The following is a 26,040-nucleotide window of genomic DNA, read 5'->3' on the forward strand; positions in this document are numbered from 1 at the left end:
GATACAATCGAAAATAATTTTGGATCCTATGATAGATGTGTCGATCGATCTGGTAACACATCTAGATCTGTTCGTTTAAGTTCGGATCCTGATGGTCCATTGGACATCTGGTTCATTGACACCCCTGGCCGCACCCTACTGAAATAGTCTTCATAATTTACAAGTTTGTTAAGCTCCAGCAATATCTGATCTTTTGATCCTTATTATAGAAATGGGTCAAAGCTTAGTTAGTTACAACTTAGGTGGAACTCCTATTATTTGTAATAAAACTAGTGATTGTAAGGAAGACTTTCATAAAAAATGTACCATTGATCAATGGGTGCAAATTGCTTGAGAAATAGACCTTGCAGCTATGATATTTAAATGATTTTTTCTCGTTGAATGTGGACCATTAGCATCGAGTGCCCGTTTCTTCTATAAATACATTTGCTTGAAGGCTCATTTCCATGTAATGTTGACAAAAAATATAGAGACAAAATGAGAAAGAGCTCGGTTTCCATCTTCTTCCCTATGTTTCTCTTTCATTTTTTGTCTGTGAAATCTGAACAACCACTTGTGCCAGCATTGTATGTTTTCGGGGACTCTTTATCAGACAGCGGCAACAACAATTTTCTTAATACAACCGCGAAAGTGAATTACTCACCTTATGGTATAGATTTTGTACCAGCAGGGCCTACCGGCAGATTCACCAATGGAAAGACCGCAGTGGATTTCGGTGGTAAAAATTTAAAATTTTCTCTTTTCTAAGGTGTTAATTAGGTAAAGAATAAATTGTATAGAAACCATATGAGGTTCTTGTTAGCTAGGGAGATGAATTATATGCTTATTATCAACCGTTCTCCGATGATTCACAACAAAAATATATGTTATCTAACTAATCACTAATCAATTAGTTAGTCCATGATAAATCAATGAGTTACATACTACTGGTGGGGACAAAACAAAGGAAAGTAGTGAAAATTTAGAATAGGTTTTCCTTTTCACCAGTTTTCACCACGTTCCTGCAAACCAATCTGGCCCTTAATATGTCTTTTTTTTTGGGGCTCTCTCTTTAATGATTGAATTTGATTGCAGCCGAATTCCTGGGGCTACCCTTTCCCCCTCCATATTTGGGTCTGTCCAAGGTTGAGAAGTGCATTACCACAAAGGGTGTGAATTATGCATCAGGCTCAGCAGGCATTCTCACCGAAACTGGAGTCAGATTAGTAAGGATTCATAAATCAATCCCCTCACAATTTACACGTTTTCATTGTCTAATCTTCCAAGGAAAAAGTTGATGTGAAACCCTCCCTTGTTTTGATAATGGCACTCCATACTTTATTATGAGTTTTTATATGGTGTGTTATTTTTCAAAAATTACTATAACCCTCCAATCTATAGAAGTTTCCAAAATATGCAGTTCCTTTATAGATAGTAGGGCTAGTATCATTCTATGCAAGAAAAGACAAACAGAAAGTGCTGAAATTAATATTGGGAAATGGGGTGTAAATAGGGAAATGATATCTGCGCCAAGTGTTTTGATAAATATCCACTCCACTTGTTTGTTGTCTAGCATTTAAAAGGTTTTAAGCGCTTTTTGAGAACCGTCTTATCCTCTGACATCCCTTTAAATACTACACGACAAACAACTGGAGCTCATGTTTATCAAACACACTTGGCGCATATATCATTTCCTGTGTAAATATCATCTCCCTATAAATAAAGGGAACCTATTTCTTTCCATCCTAACTTGTGGATCTTTGCAGGGTGAGCGGTTGTACCTGGAAAAACAGCTTCATTACTTTCAGAAGACGGTGAAAATTGATCTGAGAGGAAATTTTCCAACCTCGGAAGCCCTTTCCGCGTATTTAGCTAAGGCCATTTTCACGGTTAATATTGGAAGCAATGACTACATCAACAATTATCTGCAGCCTGATTTCTACATCTCTAGCAAAATATTCACTCCTGAAGCATTTGCCAATCTTTTGATAACGAAACTCTCTCATTCCCTCACGGTAAAAATAGCTCAACTATATAGTGTCCGCGCATACATGAGACATCAAAACCCAAGCTTTTATATAGTGTCCGCGCATACATGAGCATAGTCACGGTGCAACTTTGTTACACCCATTATGTGAAGCTATGCGTATACACCATATCATTTTGCTCAAAACGCAAACCAATTTTTTTACTACCATATTTTACTTAAAATGGGTATACAATTTGTTTTACACCAATTTTACTGCAAAAGAAACATAGCCTTATTAACAAAATTGTAATTATTTGGACAGACACTGTATAATTTGTGGTAAGTTCTTTATGAAACTGAATAAATTTAAATTTACAAGGGAGGGATTTCTCTCATTTTACCTCTAAGAGGATTGACAGGGGCAATGTCACTTGTTTATACGTTTAAATCCCTAATTTGTATTATATATTCCAATTAATCACTAATAAGCATGACTTAGCCAAAAAAACATTTTAGCTAAGTCCTTTATTGTGATTAGATGCTTCTAATAAATGAGGGAGCAGATTATAATTTTGTTAAGGAAGACAGTATCCCTATTCACTTGTTTTGATGTTGGAAGTCTTTATTTTAAGGGAAATGATATTCCCCTAAACGGATAAAATCCCCATCCCCCCCTACGGTTGGTTTGAGAATGGTTCACTAGGATAAATTCACCCCCTTTAACGTTTTTCTTTGCCTTTAAAACTTAACGAATAACGTCAAAGGGGGGATTTTATCCGTGAGAGGGGGGGAAATATCATTTCCCTATTTTCAACTTCTCTAATAATTGTTCATGGATCATTGAGAAATGTACCAGCCCATGAGAGAATTGTATGATACAAATAGGGGCTCTCGTGCCAAAACAAGGGAATGAAGATATCAGTTCCTTTTTTATCTTAGAACTAGATTTCTAGACCCGATTGCCTAATGGATCCGGTTAAGGAGTATTTTTTAATGATAAAAGCATTCATGACAAATAGTTTTTGTTCTTCACCCCTTCTTTCTTTCCTTTTCATTTGTTCAATTTGCAGAGATTGTATGCACTGGGAGCTAGGAAGTTCGTGGTGTCTGAGATAGGCCCAATCGGGTGTATCCCAATTGTGGTGAATTCTGCAAAAACCAACGGATGTGTGCAACAAGTAAATCAGTTGGTTTCTCTATTCAATGATCGACTTCCTACAATGTTGCATGAGCTAAAATCCTTCCTCCCAGGGTCGATTTTCGTTCGTAGTGCAATTTTTGCACTTAGCTCTGATATTCAGCAAAACCCTTCCACCTATGGTGAGATTCAAAATCTATCAATAAAACCTATCTTGTACGTGAAAAAACCTATCAATAAAGCGCAGATAGCGTATCTGTAATCGAGTGCAAAAAAATCATGTAGGGCCACATTTTTTGGTGATCCAAAGCATTAATTTAGAAGGCCCTTCCATAGATAGGGTATGTACCAAAAATCAGATCCATGGGATCTTCCTAACTCATCCAAAAGTTTAGGAAAAAATGGACACACACTATTTGTCCACAAATATGCCCATTTTCCCCTCTACTTTTGGATGGGTTAGGATAATCCTATGGATCTGATTTTTTGAGTACACTCTATCTAGGTAAGGGCCTTTCAAATGAATGCTTTGGATCACCCCAAAAATATGGGACCACCCTGTTTTTTTTTCGCTCCAGCGCAGATAAGCTTTTGGATGGGTTGGGTTGAGCTTTTGCCAAAAAATGATTTGGATTCAACCCAAATTCGATTGGATTTCATAGTAAAAGCTCAATCTGAATTCCCCAAAATCGAATGGGATTGCAGAGTTTCTTTGTTTTTCCGTCGTGATCAATCTATCCAACAATTGAGTGACCATATGCATTGCACCAGGATTTACTGATACAAAAGATACATGTTGTGTCGTGGGTGGCAACGGAACTACACTATGCATTCCTAATCAACCACCATGTGAGAACAGGAACCAATATACCTATTGGGATTCATTTCACCCAACTCAAGCTGTATACACCATCGCGGCAACTCGTTGTTTCAACCAGTCGTTGTGCTCGCCGATCAATCTTCAACAGCTCGCTCAAGCTTAAGAACACTTGTAGAACTTGTAAATTGGATCTAGGGATCCAAAGCTGCTATTGTAATGTAATATGTATGGGATTTCGGATTATATAATAAAAATACCGAAAATAAAGCAATAACACACAAGAAATTAAATCGACCATGATAGTAAGAATCAAAGGCAAACAGCTAGCTTATCGGTTGAGTCGAGGTATGAAGCTAAATCCCATTATTTTCTTTGAACAAACCCAGTCCCAGCCCCGCTCAACGCGCGCAGTAAAGATTTTTCGTCAAATCCTCATTATTTTCTTTTTATAAATCCCAACCCCTAAAGATCCAACATTAGCCTTCCTATGATCCTATCTCATTAATAGAAGACACAACTTGGAGGGAAGATTCAAATTTTGTAGTTGTATATGAATTTCAATTCCAAAATAAAACATGGATGTAACATTTTTTATTTATTCTCATCCCATAATTTTTGTTATATTTGTATTTTCATTTAAAATATATTAGCTAGCCAAAATACAAGTGATCATATCTTAGTCGATCGATGATCGAACTATTCATCTAATAGGACTTACTATAGATGGATCATGCCCGGCCCGAACTATTCATCTAATAGGACTTACTATAGATGAATCATATCCCCGAACTATTCATCTAATAGGACTTACTATTGATGGATCATGCCCCATATATCTCTTTAGTCTGGCTATCCTGATTCCTTCTGTTATTTAATGTAGATAATTTTCCAATGACTGGATTCCCTTTGCCTTTGTTTCCTTTTTTTTAATTGCTTTAATCTGACAATTTAAGCTTCACAAATTAGAGGGGGCTTCGCATGTTGCATAAATATGTGTTATTTCTCCTGGGAGATATTTTGAGAATTAATGCATCAAAGCTGAACGTGATTGTTGCTCCTGGTAAGGGTCAGTTTGAATGTGCAACTCTCTTGTATTCAGTTGCAATTTACATGTAAACTGCAACCTAGAACCCTTTCTAAGATTGCAGTTTACGTGCAAAACTGGACTTGTCGTTCGTTGGGTAACAATGCAGCAGAGGTGCATTCAGGCCCTTATCATTTTGGATTTTAAGTTCAAAACTGATTGAATGGATGACTACGTTCCAAATAGATGTGTCTATCGGTCGGTGACCCTTTCCATAGACAAAGCCAGACAATATTGATTTTTGTTTAAGATCACTACTTTTAAAGGTGATGACCCAAAATTAATGCATAACTCTAATTTTGAGAATTTATATGCCAACAACCAAATTTAGGAATGAATTTAAAGATGGTTATTTGATGGATTGAACAACATGCTTTAAGTGATTATAAATCTATCATTGATAAAAAAAATGACGTATAAATTCCCAAATATTAAAGGTTAATTAGGAAAAGATTGGTGGGAAGGGATTGAGCCTCTACAGCAATGGTTTAAGGCTTTGTTGTTCAACCTAGAGCTGGGAGGTTCGATTTCAGCTTACCTACTAAAAAAAAGATCGGTGGAAAATGAGCAATGGCTAGATTCATTCTCAAGGACAAGAATTTGTTTTTCTACACTATTAGAATCATAAAGATTAAAACAGAAAACATATGGGCGTTGATACTAGAAGAGGACACCATCCTCAAGGTCATCTCCTTCCTAATGCACACTTTTCACCGAAGATCGGTTTGGATGCATGTAGAAGGAAAGGAATATAGATTCCCATTAGTCAATTTTCCTTTTTTCTCTTGAATTGACTGGAAATTCAAACAGTACAAATGGGCTTGCATTTTGAAAATCCACAGCCCATGAGAACTATCATGCGAATAGTAAATGACGATTAAACAAATCTTGGAATGGAAATGTGTCATTTTACTTTGATTTCCCCACTCTTTGGTGCATCCAAAGGGACCCCTAGAAAACAAAACAAAAGTAAACACATGTGGCTAACATTTTTGGGATTTGCTAGGGACCATCGCATGAGAGCAACTGTTGCATTTTGCAGACCCGCTGTTGCATGAGAGCAGCTACCTCAGATGTGTTGGACCTAAGTGACTGATCGAATATGTAGTGTTGTGATCATAAGAGCAAGATAAGGGAGATTGGGAGATACATGGCCAAAGGGCCCATGTAGAGCTCCACCAACCAAAATACAAATGTAACACCAAAATAAAAGACTTATATGTACATATATCAAAACCAACTTACAATAGACTTAGAGGCAGTTCGGATACACAGGTTTCATAATCTGGGATTTCTTCAAAATTGTAGCTAAGAGACAAGAGAAGAAGCGGACCAGCCATCATTTTTAACTCGTTTTTTACTTCTCGCCCTTCTTTCAATCAGCAAGAGAGTATCAGATCCTCCCATATTTCCAGGTTTTAGAAATCTCAGGATGCAGGAGAGATTTTTAAAACCTGAATTTCTCACTTAAAATCCAAGAAACGCTATCAAGACAGCATACAACAGCTTGATCATGAACCCTCTTTTACACTATTTTCAAACCAAAAACCTGGATTCTAAAATCCGCAAATCCAAATGGCCCCTTAGTGTTCCTTCCCTTTTTTTCCTTAAAATCTCTACACTTCTTCTCTCCCCTCAACCTTTACCCTTGAAGCTTCTCTCTAAGCTTATAATCGATCTATACACAAATCACTTCATACTTGCACACCCAAGACACTCCTAAAATAGCAAATACATTAAACGCCTTGTTGTAGTCCTTGTGAGTCCTTTAGGAATCCTAAGTAACGTCGTAGGAAATTCCCATTGGCTCTTTGATATTCTTGGCAAGACATTGAAGACTATAGAAAACATAATAGTACTCTTACATTTTGCACACGTAATAACTATCCTAGAATACCAAAATGACTTTGATTTACAATTTCCAAGAAGATGAATCAAAATGAATAAGACAAAATCTAATGCTCTCTCATGCAACATTGTCCCTAGAAAATCCCTAACATTTTTTATAGGAGAAAATGTCACTGTCTAAAATCACTTATTTACTAATCCTTCAAAAGGGATATCTTTAGCCTTGCATTTGCTTCACATATCACATTTGTTTACGCATCTTCTAAAACAAATATCTTTCCTGTCCCATTCATTTCACATCTCATTCTTATTTACTAATCTTTCAAGACGGACTTCTTTCCTCTACCCTTCGTTTCATACCTCAGCTTTATTAGATGAATGTGAGAGAGATGTATTAATGGCTAATTAGGGGAATAAAATTACTAATCTTCCAAAACGGACACCTTTCTTCTGGCATTCATTTCACATCTCACACTTATAAATATTCTAAAACGGAAATCTTTGTTCTCTCCTATTTGTTTCGCATCTCTTCATTAAATGTGTGTGTGAGAGAGAGAGAGAGAGATTACCTAGAAATCTCTTCTATTTTGAAATATTTCATATGTAAATGCCAATCATGCCACATCACCAAACGTTGAATTATTACTCATGTTTCTTGCCAAGTAATCTCTATAGAGGCGGAACCGGGAACTTACACTTCGGGTCCAGACTAATTTACACTTTGCCTGCATGGGTCATTTGCGAGGGGGGTGTGCCTTTAGAGCCACACAATTTTCCCTATAATTTTCTCCATAGCTATAGACAAAATAAGGGATTTTGCAAGTAATTGGGGGGCCGTGGCCATTGATGTTAAAATCTTAACATCAATTTTAGGGATGTGCTAGGCAATTTCGCGGCTCCGTTTTGCAGGAGAGAATAGCCACGTGTATGAATTATATGAATAAGACAAAATCTACTAGGAGAAGGCAATTCTCTCATGCAAAAGTGAGCAGCAAAATGGCTTTCCGCAAAATTGCCTAGCGAACCCCTCTATTTTAATATCTCTCTTTTTTTTATAGGCATGCTGGGGTTTAGGCTGACCCACCAGATTATTTTAATATCTCTCATTTACTCTTCTCTTTCTCAAATATTAATTAATCTCTTTTTAATTTTTTTCCCTAAAAAGATAACGGCCCATCGATGACCATTTACTTATATTTATTTCTCTAAAACATTAAACTCCCTAAAAAGTCTGGTTACTTTTTACATAGAATATTGATAAGTAAAAATTTAAAATGATTCATACCTCTCTATTACAAGCAACAAAACCTTAAAACTCCTTCAACACCAACATACACCCCCCCCCCCCCCCCCCCCCCCCAATCTCTTTCTCTACTGCTAATTTCTAGTGAGGAGAGCACTAGATGTGTAGGAAAACAAGGAATACAAAGATTCTATTTCAAGCTATGAATTACCTTGGATATTTTCAGAATTCAATATGAATTTTATTTTTTTAATATAATTTTATATATGACATAGTTATCATTCAGATTCTATCATTTGTTAACCTTTGGATCTGTTTTTCTTCTTCATCGTTTAGGCCCTGTTTGGAATGCAAGAAAAACATTTCTGTTGGAATTAAAAAATTGGGAAAAATTTTCTTTCAATGATTTAGAGGGAAAAGGTATGATTATGGTTAATTTAAATGGATATTACCACAAATTGAAGCTCCCCCTCAAAGCTACACTTCTTTTGATGTAAAATAGCAGTAAAAAAAATACCCTTTTTTCCACTTAAAATGGGCGTTAAAATTTATTTTAAGCTCAGACCTTAAGTAAAAATTGAATAGAGTTGGTTCACTTATCTTTTGTCTGTGAAAAAGTAGGAAAATTTATAAATATTTTTTCCTTTCTAAATGTTTCCTTAAAAAAATCCTGTAAACCAAACAGGTTGCATCCCGTGTGCCCGACCAAAGTAAAGAGAAGTGCCCAGTTTGAACGGTGACAATGTGTTACGAACCTGAATCGGTTTATAGCGGATTTGATCTTCTTAGAGGGAAGATCAACCTCTTGACCTGCTTTGTGGGAAGTGCCAGTCCTCCTTAGTGCGCAAATACACACTTTCTCGGAATAAATTTCTGCTTGCCGTTTTCTTCTTCATTTATTACATTAAATACAGGTTACATAAATCGTTCATACCATAAACTAGGACAAGCCTAATCCAATATAGAATCCTAAGCAATTAAGACTCCACAGATGAATGAAATAAAAGACTACGACTAATAATTCTAATCTAACCAATAGAAAGATAATCCTAATCCATAGATAGATAATTCTTCCAAACGACTAAAATCTAAACTAATTTAATCCAACCTAGAGGGACCTATATAAGCACGTAACACAATGCCGAGTTGCCGACCCCTGAAAATTATTTTCAAAAAATCATCAGTCAAGACTAAGGCTGTGTTCGTTTCAGATTCTGACAACCGATGAAGGGGACCCAACCGATTATTGGCTCAAGATTACGTTAAATTTTGGGTAAGGAATCCGTTGGGGCCTTCACCTTCGGTTGTCAGAATCTGAAACAAACAGAGCCTAAGTGGGTGGCCCAGAAATAATCAGCCTAAAGGGCTTAATTAATCTCACCAAAACACTTGTTTTTTAATCAAAGACGGAGGTGAAACAGTAAAATATCTGATAAAAAACTATAGCAACAAACAATCATGGGATTCGTTTTCCTAGCAACCCTCTTAACTTATTACTAAGTGCCTTTTACTTCTCTAATAGCAGATTCAAAACAAACTTTCAACTGGTTTTCAAAAAAAATAAAAAAAAAATGAGGAGCTATCTATCCATCGTCTTCTTCAATCTGCTGCTTCAATCATTCTTCGCGAAATCAGATCCTCTTGCCCCAGCCCTTTATATATTTAGAGACTCTCTATTAGACAATGGGAACCACAATCATCAAGTAACAGAAGCTAAGGCAAATTACAAACCTTATGGTGTTGATTTTCCAGGTGGGACCACAGGCAGATTCACCAATGGCAAAACATATGCTGATATCTTAGGTATTGACTTCCACTGTTAAACATTGAAACATATTGATAACAGAGAATTTAGGATCATCCTACGGAAATGATTTTTGGGGTTACTTTTTGAAAAATACTAGACTTCATGGTCACGCACCATTTAACATATTTTCTTTCAAAAGTAAAAGAAAAAGGCTAATGATGTTGGCACTACCGTGTTTTTATAGTCGCACTAATTCGTCTTGTCTTTTATTATTTAAACAGCTATCAAAGTTTATTAGAGTTCCCAAAAAGCTCTCAGAAGTCAATTAAAAAAGAAAAGACAAGCCGAGTTTGTGCAATTATTAAAACATGTGTAAATATTAGCTCTAAAAAAGGAAATTGTCTTTTATTCCTCGGCATCTCTTGTTTCTATAATTCATTTGCAGGTGAAGAACTTGGGCTACCCTTTGCCCCTCCGTACTTTGGTCTTTCGGATGATGAAAAGTCAGAAACATCAACGGGTGTGAATTATGCATCCGGGGGATCTGGTTTCCTAGACGAAACTAGAAGCCAAATGGTAATACCACTCCATTCTCAAAGGCCCTGCTTGTTTTGGATTTTGAGAACCGATTGTGCTTCCAATTCTAATTATTGGACTCAAAAACCTAAATTTGAATCCAATAATCAGTTTTGGACTCAAAATCGGTTCAAAATCCAAAAGAAACAGGGCCTATGCCTTAATTAGACTTACATTATGCTAAATTTGTGTCCAATAATCAATTTTTGGACTGACAATCGGTTCACAAAAACCAAAACAAACAGGGCCCAATACTTAATTAGACATACATAATGTCATGGGCCACAAAAATCAGCGTGTTGTGAGCGGGGCGGGTATTCGGCAGATGGGACCTACTATTCCACACTAGGGTTGGCTAGTGAATATACTTCATACACCTGTGTTACATTTTTTCAAAATAAAGTGATTTTCGAAAATAGTTTTAAAATAAAAGGCTTTTACTTTGGAAAAAGGGGATCTAGGAAGAGCAAAAGTTTAGTCAAAGTGAAAGATCCCCTCACTTCTCTCTTGCTTTTAATGTACATGTGGGTTATTGCACGTGCAACATGTGTTGTAGCCTTGTAGGGCGCTAGTGGCACTTTTTTGGCACACTTTGCACTTGGCACGGTTACGAGAGAAGGAGAGTTTTACTTAAGTCAAGAGTAACTCCAGAGTTGATATGGACTGTAGAATCGCAATCTAGCACCATCTAATGGTGAGATAAGTTGCCTATGGTGAAGTGACTTAAAGGGGTAGAATCGCAATCTAGCACCATCTAATGGTGAGATAAGTTGCCTATGGTGAAGTGACTTAAAGGGGTGCTTTCCAACTAGAAAAGCAAACAAATGGTATGTGAAAAGACAAGAAAAGCCACCAAATGGTCTATAAAAAGACCAAAAACCTACCATTTGAGAGCTGTACAAAAATAGCAATTAGGATTAATTCCAAAGCCTTCTCCATCTCTCACTAAGCCTTCTTTACCTTTTATTCCTATCGGGCTTCTCATTGTATCTTGGCGACGAACTCGCAGATCCCCTTTGCACTTTGCACATCATCCAACTGGTGGGGGCGATTATTGTCTTAAGAAGAGCGACAAATTGTAACGCGCCTTGAAGCAATCCTCTACAACTTCTCACCATTATATCTCCAACAGTGTTTGGGGGGGGGGGGGGGGGTTGTAATTGAGGACATTGATTCGGTAGGCCAGTGCCAAATCATACAGCCAATCAACCAAGCATAGTTGGAGTTGCTTATTTTATAATTACAGGAAAACAAGTAATCTCTTGGTGTGAGATTAAATAATGATTTGGTTAGAACCTAACGTCTGAAAAAATTGCCTCAATCAATTAAAAGATGACTAATTAAGTTACATGTTTCATTTTAGTTCTAGTGAATTCATTTCTTTATTTACTTGTGAGTAGAGTCAGTTCCTAGCATTCTTTTCTACTAAAACATAAAATATAGAGGGGACCCATTTCCTACATTGTGGGTTTATGCAGGGACCTTGTTTCTCCTTCAACTCGATTTTTTCCAGAAGACTCTGGAAGTGGACCTGCCAAAACAGTTTAGAAACCCCAAAGCCCTTTCTCATTACTTGTCAGGCTATTTTCATGGTATCTCTTGGAGGCAATGACTACCTCAGCAACTACCTTCAACCTAATTTCTACAATTCTAGCAAATTGTACACTCTTGAAGCATTTACCGAGCTCCTGCATGAAAAATTATCTCAAGGATTGCAGGTAAAATGTCTGATTAGTTAAGAGAGTTCTTATCATGTTGTATTTTTATAAAATTTCAATCTCCGACTGTCTCCTTGTATAGGGGCTAGTACTTTCTTTTGAAATGCTAGATAGTTGTATGTGAATTTGTTAAAATATAAATGATTGAAAAACACCAACTCTTAACAAAATTTGCTCTTCTTTCTTGTGGCTACATTTGCAGAGGCTATATAAACTGGGAGCTAGGAAGGTGTTGGTGTCTGGGATCGGCCCAATCGGTTGCCTGCCCGCAGCGAGAAGTCGAAATAATGTCACAACAATTGTCGATGAGTTAAATGGGCTCGTTTCTGTATACAACAGTAAACTTCCTAAATTACTAAAGAAAGTGAAATCCACCCTTGATGGTATGATTTTGGTTCGTGGAGATACTTTCGCAAGTATGCTTGATCCACCCTTGATGGTATGATTTTGGTTCGTGGAGATACTTTCGCAAGTATGCTTGAAATGTGCCAAAACCCTACTGAACATGGTAAGATCCATAATCAATTCTTAAATATGCTTATTTTGGTTCTTGAAGAATGGTGATCATTTTGGGCCTGTTTGGATTGCATGTTTTTCTAGAAACGTTTGGAAATGATAAAAGTTTTCCAAAATTTCCCACCTATTAGTTGTTTGATTACACATGAGAAAAAAGTAACTTGAACAACCATGGTGCAAGTTTTACTTAGAGGAGTCTTCAATTTATAATGATATGCCTATAAGTCAGGGGCTATTCGCCATGGGGATATAAATCCTTGGATAAGTTTTTCTTGGGATTGGCTATCTCTGGACCCCGATCCGAGAGAGAGGCGGGGGACGAGCCCCTGCAGAAAGGTCTCTCTGGAATCATCCACGTAAAGGAGATCTCCACCAAGGAACTCTCGAAAGAGTGCCCCTCACAGCATGAGTGGCGATATAAGGTGAGATACCTCTCGATTCGGTGACTAGCCCGGATTCGAGACGTACCTTAAACAAAGTAGAGTCGTCATCCAAGGAAGTCGGCCCTGGATCCAATACTATGCTCTGTTGCAACGGATAACCAAAGATATAAAAAGGTTCATGCCTGGTTACGAATTTGGAAGGTCCGAAGAGCACCTCATCCGCCCAAGTGCAAGCACCTGGTCTCTTATGTCATTTATTTACTGATTTTGAAGAGTTTTGGGCGAAAATCATGTAAAATGGGAACATATATCTCCGAGAAGACGTCTATCTAATCATGCATGTCTCGGAGATGAATAATAACCACACTCAAAAGAAATGAAAGGAATGACACCTAAGAATAGCTAGGTTATGAGTGCCATGCCTAATTTGTGACTAAGTTCTGATGGGTAAACACATACATACTACAGCTATGGTTGGGCTTGGGAAATGGGTTTGAACCCGTTATTTTAAACGGGATATATTGGCCAATATATCGAAAAATAACAGTTTCATAGGTATGTGATATGATTGACTTTATTTTCAGGCCATATGAAATATTAAGCATGAGCATGTCAATTACTGATCAAGCAAAGGTGTGAGACCCACTGCACCATAGTTGGCATGTTTTATATCATATTGCAATGAAGTCATGCCTAAGGGTGTCAACGGATCCACCTCACTTATGTCTTAGTCACGAATCCATTCAAATCCCGTGGTCAGATCAGATTCAAAGTGTTTGTTCGGGTCCTACCTTCAATGTCTTAGTCACGATCCATCTCAAATTGGACTGTCCATAGGATAGTCCAAGTAGGTCCTACTTACATTGTACAAAGTTAAAATTCTCAGAAGAGAACAAGGACGGGTGCTAGGGGCAAGGGCACAGTTGGTTAGGAGCATATGCCTTATTTGTGTGGATACTTGAGGGAGAGGAATTACAAAATGCTGAAAATAGGAATGTATAGTTAACAAAAAAAAAAGCATATGCCTTATTTGTGTGGATACAATCGAAAATAATTTTGGATCCTATGATAGAGATCTAAAATGTGTCCATCGATCTGGTAATGCATCTAGATCTGTTCGTTTAAGTTCGGATCCTGATTGTCCATTGGACATCTGGTTCATTGACATCCCTGGCCGCATCCTACTGAAATAGTCTTCATAATTTACATAATTTACAAGTTTGTTAAGCTCCAGCAATATCTGATCTTTTGATCCAATGGAATATATTGTAAGATAAAATTATTATAGAAATGGGTCAAAGCTTAGTTAGTTACAACTTAGGTGGAACTCCTATTATTTGTAATAAAACTAGTGATTGTAAGGAAGACTTTCATAAAAAATGTACCATTGATCAATGGGTGCAAATTGCTTGAGAAATAGACCTTGCAGCTCTGATATTTAAATGATTTTTTCTCGTTGAATGTGGACCATTAGCATTTTGTTGCAGTCCCCGAATTCTTCCAGATTAATTTGCCTTAGTTTTTCATTTGGTTTACCTAAATCATATATTTCCAACATTAAAATCTAAAACGTGTGAGTCCCATTTTATAATCGAGTGCCCGTTTCTTCTATAAATACATTTGCTTGAAGGCTCATTTCCATGTACTGTTTTTTTTTTGAAGAAAGCAACAGAATATATATTTATATATATGAATAAGCAGAACCGAGATGATCCTGTCGGAACAATGAGCAAATAAAATAGCAAGACAATGACTCAAGGGGGGAGATAGTCAAAACACTCCAATTCGGCCCGGGAAACACCACTCTTAGCCAGAGAGTCGGCTGCCACATTGGCCGATCTCCGGACATGCTGAAAGACCATGGAGTAGCCCTTTCCTCTATCCTCTATCTCCTCAAAGAAATGCACAAATCTCCAAGGGGGAGAAGCGTCTCCCGAAAGCCAGCGAATAACATTTACGGAATCGCCTTCGACTATCAGACTGTCACACTCCAAGCGAGGCATGGAAAGAATCCCACTGTGAACGGCTCGAACCTCCGCCCCAGACGAGTCGGCAAATCCAAGAGGCCCCGAATAGGCCCAAATGACTTCCCCTTTATGGTTCCGACATAACCCCCCCACTCCAGCCGCTCCTGGGTTACCGATAGAGGAACCGTCAAAATTGAGCTTCAGAGACCCCGGTGGCGGGGGGGACCAGGAGGGTCGAGATTTCACTTTGGTAACCGATTCCATGCATATGGTTGACCACCCTTCCCAAAGGGCATACGCAGAAACAAACCGAAAAAGAGGAAGGGAACGGGCCCAGGAGATGACCGCTGCTACCACCTGTATATAAATCCAATATGGGGACCTGACCTTCCCTTCAAAGACCCGCGCATTCCGCTCTTTCCACAAGAACCACCAGGAGGCTAAGAGACACATCTTCCACAAAATTCGACCTTTCCTCTTCCACGGAGCCCAGTCCCAACTCGTAATAAATTCGGCCATAGAATTGGAAGCAACCCAACTGACTCCAAATCTAGAAAAGAGATGACCCCAAATATATGAAGCAACCTGGCAATGTATAAATAAGTGGTCGATGGATTCCCCGGCGGATAGACATAGTGGGCAGTGATCCACCAGCCACATTCCTCTCTTCCGTAAGAAATCTATCGTCTGAATTCGTCCCCAGCTAACCGACCACCCAAAGAAAGCAACTCTTGGAGGGCATGCGAGGCGCCAAACCGCGGAGGACGCATGCTCCACTAGAGTGGGGATCAGATGGAGATAAAAAGATTTAACAGAGAAAATCCCCGACGGATTCCAAATCCAAATACGACGATCTAAGCCCGAAGACTTGATGAAGCAAGAGTCCAATAAGGAGATGAGGGCGCTGTAATCGCTTAACTCCCGAACAAAAAAGGCTCGACGGAACTTGGGAATCCACTCCACTTGCCCTTGGACCCGTTCGAAACATTCCGATACCCAAGCTTCTTTCTGAGAAGATACAATATATAAGTCAGGAAACAAAACTTGAAGAGAATGGGACGAACACCAAGGGTCCTGCCAAAACCGAATTCGATCCCCCCTATAGACTCTGAAGCGAACTCCAGGGGCAAAAAAGAACTTCAAACGCAATATGTCCCTCCATACTGTGATTCCTTTGATTTTGAAAGTATCAACGGAGTCCCAATTCCCAGGAGATGAACCATACTTACTGTCAATGACCCGAACCCACAAAGAGGAGTGTTCTTCTCCGTATCTCCACAACCACTTGCCCATAAGGGCCGGATTAAAGAGTTGAACTCTCCTGATACCCAAACCTCCGTTTTTAATTGGAGAGCAGACTAGACTCCATTTAAGAAGGGAGACCCCCTTGGAAGTCCTTGAATCACCCCACAGAAATCGTCTCTGAATTTGCTCTATGCGCTTAGCAACAGAAGCTGGACAATGAAAAAGGGATAGAAAATAAATAGGCATATTAGATAGAACAGCCTTTATAAGCACCAATCTACCTCCTTTGGAAACCAAACGGCGCTTCCATGTGGCCAATCGACGCTCAATCCTTTGTATAATAGGAGCCCATAGGTTGTGTCTCGGACGGCCCACCCCGAGAGGTAGACCCAAATAGGTAGCGGGAAAGACATCTAGACCGCACCCCATAATTCCGGCGAAGGATGAAGCCTCGCTCTCAGATACATTAATCGCATACAACCGAGATTTGCCAAAATTGGATCGTTGACCTGAGACCATCTCATAACACCGAAGCATGGCTTTAAGGTTGAGAAGCTGGGAGAGGACCGGTGAACAGAACAGGAGGGTATCATCCGCAAACTGAAGCAGCGAGACTTCCACCTTACTGGTCCCAATTAGGAATCCTCTATATAGCCCCATGTCACTACCCTTTTTCAGTATACTGCATAAGGATTCGGCCACTATCAAGAAAAGAAATGGAGAGAGAGGGTCGCCCTGCCGCAATCCTCTAGAGGATTTGAAGAATCCTTTTGCTGAACCATTGAGTAGAACAGAAAACCATGCAGATGATAAGCAATTCCGGATCCACCCTCTCCACCTTTCCCCAAAACCCATACGACCCATAAGATAATCTAAAGCGGCCCAATCCACTCGGTCATATGCTTTCTCCATATCAAGCTTACATAAGATGCCGCCTTCCCCTGACCGCCGGTAATAGTCAATTGCCTCATTTGCTGTTAAGGAACAATCAAGAATTTGACGCTTGCTTAGAAAAGCACTCTGATTTACCGAGATAATGGATGGAAGAACTACTTTGATACGGTCCGCCAGCACCTTCGCAAGTACCTTGTATAGGCTGCCCACCAAGCTAATCGGACGAAAATCTGATACTTTGGATGCTCCATCAATTTTGGGAATAAGGACTAGAAAAGTCGCCCCCGTCCCCTTGTCGAGAATAGCACCCTCAAAAAACTCTAGGAAGAAACGAATAAGATCCGATTTGACTGTGTCCCAACACGTCTGAAAGAAAGCCAAGCAGAATCCATCAGGACCAGGGGCTTTATCCTGAGCTAGAGAGAATAGAGCGATTCTGATTTCCTCCTCAGAGAATGGGATTTCCAATCCAGCAGAAGCTTCCAGACTCAAATTTGAGAAACATATGTCTTGGGGTATTGGGCGAACAAGCCCGTCATCGGAGTACAAAGATCGGTAGAATGCAATAGTTTCCGCAATAATCCTCTCCCGGTCCGAGACAACAGCCCCTTCCACCTCTAAAGATTCAATTCGGTTCCTTCTTCTGCGAGCACTGGCTATGGCATGGAAGAAGGCTGTATTTTTATCCCCCTCCATCAACCACTTGACTCGGGATTTTTGCCGCCATGAGATTTCTTCAAGCCTTAACAACTCTTTATGTTCTTGGATGAGCCTTCCTTGTTGCTCAAAATCCTCCGCCGTTGCCGATCCGCGATCAGCCAATGAATGGATCTCCAACAATCGGTCCTCAAGGACCCTCTTCCTGCCGAGGGCAATCTCTTTCTGCTCCTTAGCCCATGCTTTTAATTTCCCTTTGATGAACCTTAATTTTTTGCCAATGACAACATCACTGGGTCCCGAGAAGGCACAGTCCGCCCACCATCGAACTAATTGAGCCTCCAAGAGGGGATTTTCCAGCCAAGCTAATTCAAATCGGAATGGAGGGGCGCCCCAGGACTCCATTTTAGGGGACAAAAGAAGAGGGCAATGATCGGAAACAGAATGGGGTAATGCCTGCTGGTAAACTTCTGAGATGCCTGTCAACCAGTCGCCCGATAAAAGAAACCTATCAAGGCGGCTCCGGTTCGTACCTCTTGCCCATGTGAAAGATGCACCGCCCAACGGTAAATCGACTAGCTCGTTGTTTGCGATAAAATCAGCAAAATTTCTCATACCCACAGTAATGCGCTGACCCCCAATTCGATCTCGTGAATCTAGAACTTCATTGAAATCCCCCCCAATACACCAAGGAGCAGAACATAGGCCACGCCTCTGATTTAATTCTTCCCAAAAAGAACACTTGTCGGAAGCGGACAAAGGACCATAGACGCCTGTGAATAACCATTCTGATTGATCATTACATTTGAGGAAGGCTACAGATAGTGAGAAGACCCCTCGCCAAACATCCGAGCTGGCCCACAAGACTGTATCCCATGCCACCAAGATACCCCCTGAAGCTCCTTTGGATGCTACGAAAGCAAAATTCCAATCAGAGTTGAACCCCATGCTACTCATATCTATGGAACTGATTTGCTCCATCTTAGTTTCCTGTAGACACACCACCTCGGGTCGCCGGTGTTTAACTATTGCTTTTATTTGAATTCGTTTCTCCCGAGAGCCCAAACCATTGATATTCTAGGATAGAATCTTCATCAACAACTAGAGTGCGGTGAGATCCTCCCCTCCCCAACTCCATTTTTTCTTCCTTTTGTCTTACGCTTGAGACCACTGCTATGCGATCCAGAGTCATAATTGATATCTGAGTGGAGTCGTATCAATTCTCTCTCCGTACGTTTCAGATTTGCATCGGATATAGGAGCAGGAGATGACACTCCATCGACCTCCCTCAATTCTGCCGCCTTTATGTTGGATCGGTAATCTTCAGCCGGCCCCGGATAAACTAGGCCCAAGTGTGAGCTGAGAGACACTGTATGATCCACCATCAATTCAATCACCTGATGGATAGTAACTGGACCAGATTCAACCCGAGAAGAAGAGAGTGATGGGGCACAAAGCAGGGGCTGGAGGACTGCCTTGCTACACCATCTTGGAGAAGGAGGATGGGAGTAGTTGCCGAGTGAAACCTGGACTAGTGAACAAAAGGGCCGCCCTCTAGGGGTACAGTAGAATATAGAACGCATATCACCCCAGCAACGATTGTCAAATAGCACCATCCTTAGCCCCACCCGGCACTGAAGGGAAAAACAGTCTTCTCTAGGTAAAAAGAAACCTCTGCTGGTGGGATTTATTGTCTTAGGTCCTCTCAACTGGCTGACCCCAGTCTCCTCTGCTGTCACATAATAATAAGATCGATTGTTACCCGAGATACTGTTATTGGAAATAAGACTCTTCTGGGTAGAGCTCAAAACTGCCGAAGAGGAGGGGGTGATTGAGCCAGGACATACGTGATGAGGCTCGAAATCCCTCTCCCCTTCCTGGGACCCAAGATCCGCCAGCGAAGAATCCCATCTGACTTTATCGCCAACCCCTTGTGCATCAATTTCCTCGCGCTCCGAAGCGAGCACGAGACTGACACCCACTCGAGAGGAGTCTCTTTGATACGGAGAAGATAAGATAGATATAATATCTGCATAGCTGTTGACCTGGGAGTACGGAGAATCGGAATAGGGAAGTCCCTGAATAGGCCGATCGGAACTGTGCCACCTGAGTTCCTGTGTGGGACCCTCTGTTTGAATTTGAACATTTGCCTCAGAGGTAAGGTTGAGATCCGGCAACTCCTGCTGATCCCGAATAGAGGCGATTGGTGGGAGCGCAGATTCCACCATTCCGGGGTTGGCGACATTGAAGGCCGACTCTGAGAGGATCTCTGGGACGACAATGGATGCATTAACTGCATGCTGGACTTCATTGATGGACGGCATCATCTCATTGATATCACTCATGTTGTTAGTAATGAGATGATGATTTACCTCCTCCTCCTCAACCAGCATCCCATTTGAATCAATAGCTGATAAATTGACACAGTGCTTTTTTCCTTCGTCAATTTCCCGGGAGGCGAGAATCCAGCGAATGGTGCCATCGATAGAGCTCTGGATAGAGAGTTCATTTCCAGGGCGACCTCCAGTTACGATCTTCAACCTACCCACCCCATATCCGGAACCAGCATAGCATGAGACATCCACCTCCACCACTTGGCCTAATTTTTTACCGATGCGCCGAAAATTGTCTGCACACCAAGCATCAGGCGGAACGCCTTCTATTTTCCACCAGGACGATTTCCCCCCCTTAGGAAATTTTAGATCCCAATTTTGCAGGTCTGCCAAAGGAGAATCGAATGAAGAACTCCAGTCTCTGATCAAAATCGAACGATTAGCACCTGCAGGGATGGCAATGTGTAGTTCAAGAGGAGCAATTTTATACACCACTGCGTGACTCCCTTGTCTGCTATTCTGAACAAGCCATATCTCCAAGGCATCCAGATCACCATCCCAACCCTCCTTCATCTTCCCCCATAGCCCCAAGTCTGCATTACTGATAGATTTAAGGGGGACTACATCAATGCTGAAAGCTACCCCTTCTGAAGTCGCAGGAAGCAAAGCCTCCGATCTAACTGTCTCAGCAGGGAGCTCCTGTGGTTGAGGAGGAAGCGGACGACTCACCACCGAAGCCGCTCTCTGTAAGTGTCGACTGGGAAAATTGAAGTCCAAACTGGACCAAGCTTTGTGACATTTCAAGCAGCTGGCCCTCCTGCTAAAATTCCGAAAAGTACACCTGTGGCATCTCCAGTCTCCCAAAGCTCGACTTTGTCTTCGGTGGAAGGCATTCTCCAGACGTCTGTTCTTCCTGGTTCGGACGGGAATCCAAGCCGCCTCTTCAGCTTGGCGATTCCGGAGGCTCACCTCATCGGTAGGCCCAGACCGTAACGGATGCCCACAGGCCGTCCGGGCGCCCAAATGACTAGGTTCATGTTGGATTCGCCGAAATCCAAGCGGGGTTAAATTCGCCCCAGTTGCCCATCTAGAGTTCGCCCCCACTACACGGCTGATCCCGCCGGAGTTCATATAAAGCACCAAAGGTTCCACCACCCAGCAAAATGTGTCGTTCTCCCAATATTGTGAACGGATCCTTGACGGAACTCCGATCCCGGAATCTAAAGCAAATTCCGGAGATCCGCCCAGCGTCTTGAGTACTGCTGCCGTCTGGAAGTCGTCGGGGTCGGATCTCTGGTGCCGGATTCGGAAACAGGGACCGGATCGGGATGGAATCGATCCGCCGGTGAGCACCCGCCGGATTCCGTCGCCGGTGCTCGGAGTAACAAGGCTGGATCTCTCAGTAACCGGAATCCGATCCGATCTTGTGAAGCCGATTCAGATCTGAGAAGATGACCCGTTTCAGATCTGAGAAGATGACCCAGATCTGAGAAGAAGATGACCCAGATCTTGAGAAGGAGAAGAATCCGATCCGATCTTGAGAAGCCGAGTCAGATCTGAGAAGATGACCCGTTTCAGATCTGAGAAGATGACCCAGATCTGAGAAGAAGATGACCCAGATCTTGGTTCATGGCAATCTGTTCAGAGAAAGAAGGATAAGAAAGGGATTCAAGCATGTTCCAAGTCCTTAAGAAGAACCCCCAAAACCCTCTTTCATCTGAAAATAACAGGCCAAGATCCTTTTCGTTAAGCTACAAAAAGGAAAAAATCTTCAGGGCAGCTTCTTCATCTGATTTCATGGCAGAGAGAGGGTTTGAAAACCCATGGCTCGTGACTCAGTCCAGCTCGCTCTGTTCCAAAACCCATGGCAAGAAGAAGAGATACCTGCTACTCCGACCACATGGCAATAAAAAAAATCATTCTAAGCTGCTACCCCGACCACACACGCACGCAGAGAGAGAGATAAAAAATCATTCTATCACATCCATCAGCATTTGTTGGGGAACGTCGCGATGAACATCAGTGGCATCATCGCTTCGGTCATCCATCCCTTCGTCTAGTTCGTAATATCATTTCCCTCATTTCCATGTACTGTTGACAAAAAATATAGAGACAAAATGAGAAAGAGCTCGGTTTCCATCTTCTTCCCTATGTTTCTCTTTCATTTTTTGTCTGTGAAATCTGAACAACCACTTGTGCCAGCATTGTATGTTTTCGGGGACTCTTTATCAGACAGCGGCAACAACAATTTTCTTAATACAACCTCGAAAGTGAATTACTCACCTTATGGTATAGATTTTGTACCAGCAGGGCCTACTGGCAGATTCACCAATGGAAAGACCGCAGCGGATTTCGGTGGTAAAAATTTAAAATTTTCTCTTTTCTAAGGTGTTAATTAGGTAAAGAATAAATTAAATGAATTATTCTTTAAACCAATGGAAAGACCGCAGTGAATTATGCATCAGGCTCAGCAGGCATTCTCACCGAAACTGGAGTCAGATTAGTAAGGATTCATAAATCAATCCCCTCACAATTTACATGTTTTCATTGTCTAATCTTCCTAGGAAAAAGTTGCTGTGAAACCCTCCCTTGTTTTGATAATGGCACTCCATACTTTATTAAGAGTTTTTATATGGTGTGTTATTTTTCAAAAAATACTATACGGTTCACATGATCCAAACCGTCAATTTGATGCGCCACAACATAAATAACCCTCCAATCTATAGAAGTTTCCAAAATATGCAGTTCCTTTATAGATAGTACGGCTAGTATATATCATTCTATGCAAGAAAAGACAAACGGAAAGTGCTGAAATTAATATTGGGAAATGGGGTGTAAATAGGGAAATGATATCTGCGCCAAGTGTTTTGATAAATATCCACTCCACTTGGCGCAGATATCATTTCCTGTGTAAATATCATCTCCCTATAAATAAATGGAACCTATTTCTTTCCATCCTAACTTTTGGATTTTTGCAGGGTGAGCGCTTGTACCTGGAAAAACAGCTTCATTACTTTCAGAAGACGGTGGAAATTGATCTGAGAGGAAATTTTCCGACCTTGGAAGCCCTTTCCTCATATTTAGCTAAGGCCATTTTCATGGTTAATATTGGAAGCAATGACTACAACAATTATCTGCAGCCTGATTTCTACATCTCTAGCAAAATATTCACTCCTGAAGGATTTGCCTATCTTTTGATAACGAAACTCTCTCATTCCCTCATGGTAAAAATACATGAGACATCAAAACCCAAGCTTTTATATGGTATCCGCGCATACATGAGCATAGTCACGGTGCAACTTTGTTACACCCATTATGTGAAGCTATGCGTATACACCATATCATTTTGCTCAAAACGCAAACCAATTTGTTTTACACCAATTTTACTGCAAAAGAAACATAGCCTTATTAACAAAATTGTAATTATTTGGACAGACACTGTATAATTTGTGTTAAGTTCTTTATGAAACACTAAGAAGCATGACTTAACATATAGGGGCTCTCGTGCCAAAACAAGGGAATGAAGATGTTCCTTTTTTATCTTAGAACTAGATTTCTGGACCCGATTCCCTAATGGATCCGGTTAAGGAGTATTTTTTAATGATAAAAGCATTCATGAGAAATAGTTTTTGTTCTTCACCCCTTCTTTCTTTCCTTTTTATTTGTTCAATTTGCAGAGATTGTATGGACTGGGAGCTAGGAAGTTCGTGGTGTCTGAGATAGGCCCAATCGGGTGTATCCCAAGTGTGGTGAATTCTGCAAAAACCAACGGATGTGTGCAACAAGTAAATCAGTTGGTTTATCTATTCAATGATCGACTTCCTACAATGTTGCATGAACTAAAATCCTTCCTCCCAGGGTCGATTTTCGTTCGTGGTGCAATTTTGCACTTAGCTCTGATATTCAGCAAAACCCTTCCACCTATGGTGAGATTCAAAATCTATCAATAAAACCTATCTTCTACGTGAAAAAACCTATCAATAAAGCGCAGATAGCGTATCTGTAATCGAGTGCAAAAAAATCATGTAGGGCCACATTTTTTGGTGATCCAAAACATTCATTTAGAAGGCCTTTCCATAGATAAGGTGTGTACCAAAAATCAGATCCATGGGATCTTCCTAACTCATCCAACAGTTTAGGAAAAAATGAACACGCACTATTTGTCCACAAATATGCCCATTTTCCCCTCTACTTTTGGATAGATTAGGATGATCCTATGGATCTGATTTTTTGAGTACACTCTATCTAGGTAAGGGCCTTTCAAATGAATGCTTTGGATCACCCCAAAAATATGGGACCACTCTGTTTTTTTTTCGCTCCAGCGCAGATAAGGTTTTGGATGGGTTGGGTTGAGCTTTGGATGGATAAGGTTTTGCCAAAAAATGATTTGGATTCAACCCAAATTCGATTGGATTTCATAGTAAAAGCTCAATCTGAATTCCCTAAAACCGAATGGGATTGCACAGTTTCTTTGTTTTTCCTTTGTGATTAATATATCCAACAGTTGAGTGACCATATGCATTGCACCAGGATTTACTGATACAAGAGATGCATGTTGCATCTTGGGCGGCAATGGAACTACACTGTGCATTCCTAATCAACCACCATGTGAGAACAGGAACCAATACGTCTACTGGGATGCATTTCACCCAACTCAAGCTGTAGACATCATCGCGGCAATGCGTTGTTTCAACCAGTCAACATTGTGCTCGCCGATCAATATTCAACAGCTTGTACAAGCTTAAAAACAGTTATAGAACTTCTAAATAGGATCAATGGATCCAAAGCTATTGTTGTAACGTAATATGTGTGGGATTTCGGATTATATAAATAAATTACCGAAAATAATGTAATAGCACACAAGAAATCAAATTAACAATAATAGTAAGAATCAAAGCTATAGAAATGACTTATCAGTAGAGTAGGCATGGATCCAAATCCACATGGTTCTCTTTCTAGGACCCATGTAAGCCCAGTGGTTCAACTTAGATTTCCTTGGAGGCATCAAAGGGTGGTTAAAATGAACGTAATAAAGTTAAATTAATAAGAAAAAACAAGTGGACCATAGCCCAAGTGCGAAAGAGGGCTTAAAAATGAAAAAGATCCGAATTGGTACTTTCTTAGTTGACCAACGGCCTTTATCCTATGGGTAATGGCTATAACAAATTTTCAAATGATTTTCAAATTAATTTTAACAGAAAGTACTATCTCTTGGCTTATCCATACAGCACAAGAACGTCAAAAGCCGAAGAAATGGGGGAGATATGAATTTTACAAGTTAACTGTGCAAACTGGAAAAACGAAGAAAACACACTGCTGACGGATGAACAAATGATGTCCATACATCTGCTCAGACTCTGGGTAGACATGTGGAGGCACAGTGGCTAGTTTTTTTTACTAGCCGTTAGAGGGCTGTAACTGCTAGTTTTGTCCATTTCTTCTATATTAAGGGGTTCTACCCCTCTCGACCTTTAAGACTCACTCATAAACACCTTTGGATCATATTATTGAATGATTTCACACCCTTGTGCCTCTCTTGGACATCTTTGAGGGATTGAATCTTAGGTTTTAACTTGTACCTCTTTGAGAGTGATTGGTGAGCTTAAGTGTTGTATCTGCCTTAAGAGAGCCATTTATGTGGAAAAGTGTTGGAGACGCAGACCCATCTTCGTTCTGTAACGGTGGGATCTTCACTGAAGTTAAGAAGATTGGATTGTAGCGGTGTGATCCTCACTCAAGTTAAAAGGATAGGGTTTTAGTGAAGCCATCAACCGTTGTTGGTGGAGTGGATGTAGGTTCGTTGGTTTTGACCGAACCACTATGAAAATACCGGGTGCACTCTTCTCTTTCCCTCTCTTTATCTTTATTGTGCATCTTGCATATTTTTATCTTATTGCATTAAATTGTAAAATTTGTTCGTGGG

The 26,040-nt window shown here is 40.4% G+C and overlaps 1 protein-coding gene across 2 annotated transcripts; it reads left to right on the plus strand.

The window, feature by feature from the left end:
• The first annotated feature begins 465 nt into the window (after positions 1-465).
• On the plus strand, positions 466-25,000 carry LOC143850865 (GDSL esterase/lipase 7-like). 2 transcript variants are annotated; one of them, XM_077360139.1, is made up of 5 exons: positions 466-718; positions 1,075-1,205; positions 1,746-1,994; positions 3,019-3,268; positions 24,648-25,000. In XM_077360139.1, the coding sequence occupies exons 1-5, from the start codon at positions 478-480 to the stop codon at positions 24,860-24,862; spliced, it is 1,086 nt and encodes a 361-aa protein (XP_077216254.1). In that variant the 5' UTR covers positions 466-477; the 3' UTR covers positions 24,863-25,000. The 2 variants fall into 2 exon arrangements, with proteins under 2 accessions (XP_077216254.1, XP_077216255.1); XM_077360140.1 differs by lacking the exon at positions 24,648-25,000 and adding an exon at positions 3,858-4,215.
• The last annotated feature ends 1,040 nt before the right edge of the window (positions 25,001-26,040 follow it).

This window comes from Tasmannia lanceolata, unplaced genomic scaffold, assembly GCF_043159265.1.
Source record: "Tasmannia lanceolata isolate RefF3 unplaced genomic scaffold, GAP_Taslan_0.1 ptg000018l, whole genome shotgun sequence".
NCBI lineage: Eukaryota > Viridiplantae > Streptophyta > Magnoliopsida > Canellales > Winteraceae > Tasmannia > Tasmannia lanceolata.